Here is a 10,407-nt window from a genome sequence, read left to right as displayed (position 1 = left end):
ACACACATGTGGACTGCGTGAGAGCAAGGGAGCGAGATAGATAAATGGGCGGTTCGACGTCCGACTTCTGTTGTCCCTGTGCCGTCCCGTGGGACATCAAGTCAGCGGAGCACAGTACACAATAATCATATCGCAAGAGGGGAAAATTACTAAATAAGTAAATGGCTTTGCGTCCACGTCTAAAAAGTATTCATACTAGGATAATTTAATTTACTCGTATTAAATCAAATTGCCTCTGTACTAAAATTTTGTAAATAAATAATAAATTACTAAAACAAACCTTGTGAAAAATCTTTAATCCTCACCACGGTGCACAGCCGACTAAGAGAATTCTTTCCTAGTACCTGTGAATTCAATGTTTGAAAATGCCTCCAAAATTGGGAAAGGTTATATTTTATTATATTTTACCATGAAATAAATAATTATTAATAATTAAAATATTCATACATTTTCTAGGAAACGTTAGTATTGTTAATAAATATTGGAGTGACACGTCCTAATGCACAGAAAAATCGTGTTTTATTGGAAAAGATGAAATGTATTGCTCAAAGAATAATTGAAAAGAAGGTAACAGCTCAAATATCAAAGTTGTTTATCGTCGATTTATTGCATTTATTGTTTTGCAGATATTTTTACGACCAAAGGATGAAATTGGAGTAGTGCTGATGGGATCTTCTGTTACAAAGAATAGTTTAAATACAGAGCATGTAGGAGAGTTTGTAGATTTTCAGATTCCTGATTGGAATTTAATACAAAAAATTATGTACTTGAAAGAAACAAATTATTGTTCTAATTGGATTGAAGCACTCAGTGCCACTGTGGAATTCATAAAAAAAAATGCGTATGCTTGAAAAATACATTTTAACTTATTGTGCATAAATAAGTAATTCAAAATAATATATTCAACTTTTACTTCTTTTTTTATTTTAGTATTGATAATTCCATGAGAAAAATAATTTTGATGTCCGATTTTAATGAAGAACATGATATTATTTTGCAGTTTGAGGTAGATACAATTGCACAACACCTTCATACAGAAGGAATTGAGTTGCTTACAATGTATGATAAACAAGTCTTGTTCAGAATTTCTTTTGCACAAATTGTTTTACATAATTTAACTCAATAACTTTCTATTATTCTAGAGGAGAAGAAATGTTAGATGAAAAACCTGAAAGCTCTCTTAACATTAGCAAAATATTTCTTAAAGATCTTCACAAGAAGGTAAGAATTTATTAGCACTGTAATATCTACAGCCATAGTATACTCTGGCACAATTGTTGATAAATTTTTGTTGTATTTAACTAGATTGATGGTCAACACATAACATTTGATAATGCTATAGCTGATTTAAGATTTTATCTAGAGGTACCAACAAAACCATCACCGTGGTATGCTACTTTAGAATTAATTGATATAAAAATTCCAATAGTCAGTTACATTAAAGTAAGCAAAAATTCTAAGTTTAATCAGGGTATTTATTTTTTTCTATAGTTATTTGAATTAAATATAATGTTTGGTAGGTAACAGATACTTGCAAATTTCCAACTTGGAAAACATCCGACGGCGACGAAAATGTAGTAACGGTAACAGAGTATTCGGATAGACAAAGGACAATCTATAAAAAGGATGAGATTGTGCCAGGATATAAATATGGAGGAGTTTTTATTCCAGTTGAAAGTATATTTGAAATTTTTTTTTTGTCGTAAATTTACACGTGACAGAGCAAATACATGAATGCTTTTATGAATATAGAAAAATTAGAGGATGCTATGAGTTATAAAAGCGGGCCAAGGAGTTATATTATTCATAGTTTTGCAAAGAGATGTGATGTTGACTTAGAGCACTGGTACGACAATACTACAAATGTTGTTTTACCCTCGTCGCGAGTGCAAGTATGTCTTATCGTATCTCTTTTGTTCGAAATTTTCAAGCTACTAATATGTAAGTTTATAATACATTGTAGAACGCGGAAGATCCGTTTTATAGTTTGGTACTTGCAATGCACGAATTGGACGTAGTCGCCATTGTGAGAAAAGTTAATAACAACGATCGTGCACCAAAAATGGTGGTATTGTTTCCGTGTATCGATGTTCCCGATGAACCATGGGTAATTGTAAATTATTTTTCGATATATATTGTTTTCTTTTTCAAACGTGTATCGTCGCATAAAGCATATTTATATTCGTACAGTGCTTGGTAGAAATATCTTTAGCATTTGCAGAAGATCGAAGAGTAATGGTTACAAGACCTATTAAATCTGTAATTAAACAGTTAACTAGTGAACAAAATGAAGCTGTTGATAATTTATTAGACTCCCTAATGTTACCCGAAACAGAGTAAGTACATTTGCAGCCTTTGGTTGATCATGAGCGATAACTAATGAAAAATTATTATTATGTAATTTCAGAGACAGTTATATAGTGGAGGGGAATCAGTATTTTCTACCAGGAAGTGTGCCAGATCCTGCAATGCAACATATCTGGAATATGTTATCTCATCGCGCTCTTAATCCGGATAAACCATTACCGCCTATGGAGGATTATTTAAAGAATATTTTGGAAGCACCATCAGTGAAAGAAAAAAGTAAAGACCATCTTCAAAGAGTTGCAGAATTGTTTCAATTGGAAAGCATAGATCCCAAAGCAAAAAAAAAGTAAGAATTAATTTCCATAGCGCGATAAGCGTAGTGAATATTTTTAGAATACGAAAGTATCATGCATGCATACATTTTTATAATAAAGTAATAATATTATGTTTAATTCAGAAATGAATCTAACACGGAAGATAATGAACAGGATGTTAACAAGATTAATCTTGAGGAGTCTATTGAAATGGATGATAAACTTGATACTGTGGACTCTTTTAAGGAACCAGATATGTCTGCAGATACCACGGATATTGATTTAGACGAACTGGTAACACAAAAAATAGGCGAAAAAATACTAGCATTCGTACACATCTGCGGTGTATATATAAATTAATCGATGTTTTTATTTTAGGTGGCCAACATATAATTCGCTGGACGTAATTTGTTGTCCGCGCTGGAATTTTTCAATTCTGGTAGAAAGACGATATTTTATAATAAAGTATTTCCCGTGCGATGCTGTGCATTTATTTGAATCATTGTGTAAAAGATAAACGAGTAATATATTTTTGTATATGTTCGATGATTTTTTGTAAGAGATATTTGTATATACAAAAGAACCAATGAAATAAAACGTGTCCGTTACCTATTCTACTTAAAAGAAAAGCGATCCTTGAAATGAAGCCCACCACAAATTGATGACACTATCGAGCCTGTATATGGGAAGGACGAGGTCGTCTACCCACACTATACCCACTCCATTTATGTTCACGCTATCCAAAATTCCTAACTACGTACGAGAGTAGCCCGTAATGACGAAAGAAATATTCTTAATTATTTCGATTACTATAATGACCAATATTATAAAAGATTTAAAGAGATAGATTAATTTTCCTTTATAAGGTCCCGCTACCAGTAGCATGCGAATCTTAGCATTGCTCGTTACACCATTGTTTTTATTAACATGAAAATGTTTGCATCGATGGACGACCCTAAGAATGCAATTTAATATCTGTAACTCGGTTAACTCGACGACTCGTTGTACTGTTAGCCCAACGTTTTTGATACCTCCTGTATATTATAACGGCATTCACTTTCAGGGCCTTCGGGGAGCGCGAATCCGTTGCAATCTCAGTCAACGAAGAGACGCCGTCTCGCGTGGATCAACAAGGTGTTCTTGCCCGTGCAAAACGCATTCATCAGCATGGGTAAGTTTTCCATATAAGCTGACCCGTCTACACCTACGAACAGGCACAAGTTCAATCGTTGCATTCGACAGTCAATAACGCGAACATATTGGTACATGTTTCGGAATTATAAATGGAAATCCACGCAATAATACGTTGCGTGTTTGTTAAGGTATGCGGGATGAGACACACCATGCATATAACGTTAGACGTTGCGCTGACGCTATTTAACTGACAGAACAATAGTACCTAAATGCATCCGATACTTCAAGATTAACAGAACGTCTCGCGTTGAATTTCTAAATTATTTTCTGTTGCTTCAAAGTTTTCTCGAAAGAGGAATTCAATCGTCGAATATCTTTGTCAGAGATTTTAGGTAGAATTGTAATAGTAAAAATAGTACGTTGAAATAATTAGAGAATCTACTGTTTCAATCGCTTCATTTATAAGGAAACTAAACCTGCCGTATAAGTTAGGTTTTCAGTGAAGATATTGTTAGAACAAGTAATTAGGATCTCTCGTGTTTTCTTCAGTCTATCGAGTGGACCGGATTCTCCGATTCTGTTTAACAATAGATCCGATGCCTTTATAAGTGCAGTAATCAATTGTACTTTTAACAGACTGTAGATTCATTGTGCGTGAGATTTGATTATACTATCACCAATGAAATAACAATTTAGCAGTCGGATCGTGGTTGCTTTCGCAGCACGGTACGACGAACGAATCACGGATGCCTTAAATGCCATAGACAAAATGTCAGAATGGAAATGTCACGTTAAAATGCGTCTGCCTGCACGTTTCAGCAATCAGAAATTACGCCACTGCTAACGGCATTTTAGATGTAAGTGAATTTTAAATTAACAAGCCGAAACGATCGAGTCGAGAGCAGTGCAACATAACGATAGAATATAAATATATTTGTATAAATATACACAAATAGGTCGTTTATTGTTAATATTACCGTAATGTTTATTTATTTTTCTACCTACCGGTTCACGTATACGTATTACCGAAGAAGATACAGACAAGAGTCGAAAACGTTCAAATAAACTTAAAATCAATGCTGTATAAATATATTTACTTTTCATTTTGATATGGGGATTATTTGACCTACGTATAATATGCATTTTTGGCGAACATGGCATCAATGATCGCTTTCGTAACGCTCTCACTTTTACACGTCATTAAACATTGACCTACATAGGAATAAGAACATCTTGATAAACAAGAGAGAATGCAAATCTGTTTTTTAAAGTAGGTTCGATTTTTACGTCTCTATACCGATATTTTATATATCGGTACACCTGCGATTGGATTGGGAACTTCGACGCGACTGATGACCGTGTATTCATTAACTCTTACGTCGATAATCGAGTACCAGGTTATTTGTTTTTTATTGAATTCGGTCAATAAACTGGGATCCATCAACAAGGAATTAGCTTACGCCTATGCAAGTGTTGTATCCTGTTAACAAAATGTCAGAAGGGTATCGGTTCAGCGTGATCTGTATCTTGAAACAGGAGCAGCCTGATCAAACGCACCACGCGGAACCAAGCCGACCTCGTCGTCCTTGCAGAAGACGCGCTTGAGCGCTGCTTAGGATCGATGACAGATCAGACAGATAAAAATAGTGTCTGTCCGAGTGTGTACTCCCACTTACAGTTGAATATAAAGTCAAACAGATCTTCAAGAAAATTGACCTTGTAACTGTTATACATTTCTTCCTTAACATTTAATATACATATCTGTAACTTCTATACACTCTCCAAGCTTGTATTTAATATTTCGTCGATTGTATCTTGCTATTCACAGGCAATATTTTTATCCGTGTTTTTCACTCATTTAGAGTTGTACGTACAAAGTGAAAGATCAGTTCAAGGAAACTGACCCTATAACCATTTGCATCTCCTCATTAACATCTGATCACTCTTGAAACTTACATTCACTGAATCAGTACTCGTATTCCATACATTGTGAATATAATATTTCTGTCTGTATGCTCTCATTTACAATTCTATCTAGAGTCGAGATAGTTGAAGAAAACTGATCTTGCAACTATTATGCATTTCTTCATCAAACATTAATATATTTGTAATTTCTATACGTTCTTGAAATTTTTATTCCTTGAAACAATAGCGGTTTTCTTTATATTGTGAACTGATATTGCAAGACACGTTACTCGTTTCAACATTTAGAATCATCCTGTACAAAAATCGTAAGCAGTTTTGCTACTGGTTATTGACAAGGATCAGACAACACCGTAAGAATGACTTGGAAAAAGGGATTGTCTGTCGCGTAAATGCACGGCATTGACTTCCTTTCCAAGTGGCCCAGTTTTCACAGTTTACGTTTGCTTAATGACGGAGTACGTTCGCGCTCTACCTTGCACAACCTTCAACGTACAGAATGAAACCTTTTTAAAATTATTAAAACCGAAGCTTCTAATAGTAAACTCATATTTTTAGCATTAAACTCTTATTCAAGGACATCCTACTAACTTTATACTCTTAATCGTGAGATTGATAATTTTGTTGTTCTTCGAATTTTTGATAAATAAGTTAAAAATAGAAAAACGATGGTATCAGTGAATAAAAAAAAAAAAACTATAGTTTGTTACGATTATATCCAATATCATTGAAACAACCCGCCCTTCAGTCACTTTGCTCTTGTTACAAAACTAATATACGTTTTCCTTTTTTTCAGGCGCCGCATACGTATGCAGTATAGTGGCCATGCTTGCCGTAAGTTTCACACCTAATAGTGCTTTTTAAACTTTGGAGCTGACGAGTTATGATCTACAGTTTAAAAAATAATGGAAAATATATTTTATTCTTTATTCGTTGTTTGAAATTTCTGTCTAAATAAGGATTTTGTCCAATTTTGCTGATAACTTACGATCCATAATTTAAGAAGCCCTGACGTAATGCATTGACGACGATTCACGCTCTCCTATGCTTCCTGCATTTCACATTTCCCGGAAGAGATTGCGCGCATTGAAATCACTTGCGGAGAAATCGGGAAAACGATGTCTTTGTGCTGATTTCGCTCTCTTGGACCATCGCCATACTTTTCCTTCCTTCTCTGACATGACTTTACGCATATTCAGAGGGAAATTGGTTCGCGAACAGCGCACATTATTGCGTAAAATCAGAGAACTCGCGGTAGATGAATATTGATCCTTTCACGAGAGGAAAGTTTTAACGATCTATGAATCACCTTTACGCACGAATGATCGATACATGACGCACAAAATCTCTGTTCCTTTACGTTAAAATAAAATTGCAGCAATGTTACGTGGTGTACAGGATCTGATAGGTGATTTGTTTCGTCAGGTGCTTCTCGTCACAGTCGAAGCAGGCGACATGATGCGGAAGAGTATCGTCTTCGACAAAAACACCCCGGATGTGTTCTATTGTCCGCAGCAGAAGCCGACGGGCTTCAAGAAGATGATCGTAAACGCGAAACCGTTGTCCAAGCTGTGCCAATTCGAGGGGAAACCGATACCTCCAGATTACAAAAGCGATTGCTACAACGACGTGGACGAAACGGAGTACGCCTGCAAAGAGAAATACAGAATTATGGTGAGTCATCGAGTTGGTGAGATCATCGGGACCGAATAACGAGATTTTTCTCATCGAAAGCAGTCATGGTTGAGAAAAAAAAACATCAAATATTATTAAGTATGCGAACAAACCGAAGTCGCGAAAGTATGTGCACTTCATGGCGAATTAGAACAAGCCAGGTGAATTTAAAGAAGGAATATTTAAATTTAAAGAAGAAATGAAACTGAAATGCAGTCCCCCATATTAAATTGCCAAAGGGAGCTTGTGTGCTTCAGCCGCATTTCACCCGTTTTTCGTCCACGCGATTACACTTCCATAATACGGGATTCGATTCGAAGCTGTCGTAAACACAAAGAAGCCTACACGGAGTAAACATTTTGAGCCTTAACTGGCACGGTGAAGTCCTTCATAAATTTACGTAAAATAATGGAAGAAAATTTTTTAAAAATAAAAATTAATTTTTGAGAAGTAAATATATCTAGCGATAGTCTTTGCGTGAAACGCGAGGCCATCGAAGTGTTAGTTTTGTGTCTGGTAGAACAGAAATAGAATAAATGTCGACGTGACTTGTGTCACTATCGCGTTTCACAGAAGAAAACAGTTTCTAATCGAATCTCGGAAAGCACACGATAAAAGTAAGCCAAGCGAAGGTCAGTTTCACCCGAGATGCACGCATCATCATCGTAACGCCGTGTCCATCACGTGTAACGGATTGGTGTCGGTTTTTTTTTCTTGCAGAAGCGATTCAAAAACGCGGAAGGGGATGAGAAAGCTGTGGATGACCTCGCCAAGAAATAGATGAGAATCAGTGCTGCACGGCCGAAACTACGCGTGCAATTTATGCAATGCGCGATTAATGCTCAAGCTTGCATCCCAGCAGTCCTATAATTACAAAGCACTTGTTTTTTTTTTTTCTTTAAATTTGAACAACCAATAGTCCGGTTCGTTGTTAGACGAAAAAGATCAAACGATCCTTGGAGATTGAAATTTATACATGATAAAGGGGATTAAAGTAAAAGCACCAATAGTGGGCAACATTTACTAGTGGTGCAATTACCTTATTTAATCTGCAATAGTACAAAGCACTTTATTTAATACTATTATTGTTATTTTATTATATGTGAAATTCTGGTAGGATTGGACGTAAAGCAATTTTTGTTTGTTTTCGCGGTGAACGTCGAATACCAAGTCTTATATTTTTACCACTTTTTGTTCCTTTTAATGCTGGAGAATTAGAATTATAAGGACTTAGACTTTACCGGTGCTCTGTACCTTCCGAGCTTGATGGGTGACTTGTATTTTTTGACGATAACATTAAAAAAACTAACCACAATGGAGTTGGGCAAATTGATCATTAATCCGCCACGTTATGGCTTCGAAAGCTGCTTCAAGAAAAACCAGAAACTATGGTTACGCGGTGTTACACAATCCCTGATATTTCGATAACCGTTTGCGCACTAACTTTCCATTATCCATTGCGTCGTGAACATTGATTTCGTTTGATATATTTATACACGTGAATGCCTGTCTCTTGAAGAATAAATTTTAACTGTAATAACACAAATTATCTCATTAGTTACTTTAATGAAGTTCATTCGATTTAAGTTGACCTTACTTCGTAACGTTGGAAAAGCTCTTTTGTCTCTGATAAGAAAATTCTACGGCCCTGACCTCTGAAGATTATGATATTTAGCGTGACGAATCTAAAAAATATTAGTAAAATAATTTATGTGAATAATATATAAAAAACAAAAGATCGAATGACGACATTCTATAGAATATTTCGTTCGCAGGGTGTCCCACGCATTGGGAAAAGTTATATCTCTAAACCGGTTAGAGATAGAAAATGTCATGAGGTAAAATTAGATGACATCGAATAATATCGACATTCGATCTTAGATTCGTCCCTCTAAATGCCATTAACATATCCAGTGGTGTGGCTGTAATCCCTTGCGAGCTTAAAAAAACAAAATCGAAGAATCGCGTAGTATATACATGTTATTACTAAACTAAAAAACATGTACTATAGTATTAATCTATTCAAAACCTTTTATCACGAAGTGAACCAGAAGACTGCATCAGAGATGCGCATATTGCGGTAGGTAGTACTTCACATAAAGTTTCAGCTGAAAAGAAATGGGAATAGAATAATTAGTATCTATTCTTTTCAATATTTCTCATTACTTATCTTCTGTTCATAAATTAGTTTCATGTGTGTATCTTTGTTTTAGATGAGATTACATCCGCCAGGAAGTGAAACACCTTACAATGGAGCACGTCTGTCAAGGTTCTTAGCATTTGATAAAGATCTGTACAAGAATAAAAATCAGATTTAAAATGCTAGGCAATGGGAGAAATCTTTTATGCGTGTCTTATAGACAAATTATCGACGATTACTTTGATATATCTTTCTTACATCATAACTTCCTGAGATAGTTTCATAAGCCGAACACGTTTGACGATCGAATAATCAAGCTTTTTATGCCATTAATCTATCAGTAAATCAATATTCTCAACTTTTTTAAATATTTCAAAAGTTTTAATGAATTTTATTACGAACGATAAATTTTTATAACATGTTGGCAATGTTAATTGTAAATAATTCAAGTTCCTGTAATTTTCTAATGCTTTAAAAGTCTGACTCAGTCTTATTTGTTTTCTCTTTTATAATTTATATTTCAAGGAAAAGCATACTCATTATTGTTATTATTAAAGTATTTAACGTTCCTATTCACTGTAAAGTGTACAAAGGTTTCTTAGCATATTTGTGTAATATACTTGTAACATAAGCACAATGCATTGTAAAGAGATAAAGTAATATATATGTGAATAAATATGCTCTCTGATATTGTATATTACTGATTGTATGATAATGCATTATTAAATTTTTCTCAATATTATCTTATCTGAATACATTATTATTCTTTATGCGAATTTATTAAATATATACTTCAGTTTTTATATAAAAATGTATTCGATACCTATTTCTAAACGGAAAATATCGAATGAATTTCCGACGATCCATATTATTTACTAAACAACACATTAAATATTTGTAAATATCTAAATAAAT

At 34.6% G+C, this 10,407-nt stretch overlaps 2 protein-coding genes across 3 annotated transcripts; both read left to right on the top strand.

Annotated features, from left to right (window-relative positions):
- Positions 1-123: 123 nt before the first annotated feature.
- Positions 124-3,341, top strand: LOC143346279 (X-ray repair cross-complementing protein 5). Its single transcript, XM_076774233.1, has 13 exons — positions 124-386; positions 457-567; positions 627-841; positions 931-1,059; positions 1,143-1,221; positions 1,306-1,443; positions 1,521-1,677; positions 1,753-1,892; positions 1,964-2,107; positions 2,191-2,336; positions 2,408-2,653; positions 2,765-2,915; positions 3,000-3,341. The coding sequence occupies exons 1-13, from the start codon at positions 366-368 to the stop codon at positions 3,012-3,014; spliced, it is 1,692 nt and encodes a 563-aa protein (XP_076630348.1). The 5' UTR covers positions 124-365; the 3' UTR covers positions 3,015-3,341.
- A 292-nt stretch (positions 3,342-3,633) lies between these two features.
- LOC143346284 (uncharacterized) lies at positions 3,634-10,382 on the top strand. 2 transcript variants are annotated; one of them, XM_076774244.1, is made up of 4 exons: positions 3,634-3,792; positions 6,475-6,512; positions 7,104-7,352; positions 9,566-10,382. In XM_076774244.1, the coding sequence occupies exons 1-4, from the start codon at positions 3,789-3,791 to the stop codon at positions 9,668-9,670; spliced, it is 396 nt and encodes a 131-aa protein (XP_076630359.1). In that variant the 5' UTR covers positions 3,634-3,788; the 3' UTR covers positions 9,671-10,382. The 2 variants fall into 2 exon arrangements, with proteins under 2 accessions (XP_076630359.1, XP_076630360.1); XM_076774245.1 differs by lacking the exon at positions 9,566-10,382 and adding an exon at positions 8,073-8,462 and having other exon boundaries at positions 3,680-3,792.
- The last annotated feature ends 25 nt before the right edge of the window (positions 10,383-10,407 follow it).

Source organism: Colletes latitarsis, chromosome 10, assembly GCF_051014445.1.
Source record: "Colletes latitarsis isolate SP2378_abdomen chromosome 10, iyColLati1, whole genome shotgun sequence".
NCBI lineage: Eukaryota > Metazoa > Arthropoda > Insecta > Hymenoptera > Colletidae > Colletes > Colletes latitarsis.
Note: the sequence above shows the minus strand (reverse complement) of the source record. Positions and strands in the feature narration are given on the sequence as shown.

Coding starts and splice junctions, on each gene's coding strand:
- LOC143346279 (XM_076774233.1), top strand. CDS start 366: ATGCCTCCAAAATTGGGAAAG. Junction 1,893..1,963: donor TACCCTCGTCGCGAGTGCAA/GTATGTCTTATC, acceptor AATACATTGTAG/AACGCGGAAGATCCGTTTTA. Junction 2,108..2,190: donor ATGTTCCCGATGAACCATGG/GTAATTGTAAAT, acceptor ATATTCGTACAG/TGCTTGGTAGAAATATCTTT.
- LOC143346284 (XM_076774244.1), top strand. Junction 6,513..7,103: donor GTATAGTGGCCATGCTTGCC/GTAAGTTTCACA, acceptor TTGTTTCGTCAG/GTGCTTCTCGTCACAGTCGA. Junction 7,353..9,565: donor AAGAGAAATACAGAATTATG/GTGAGTCATCGA, acceptor TCTTTGTTTTAG/ATGAGATTACATCCGCCAGG.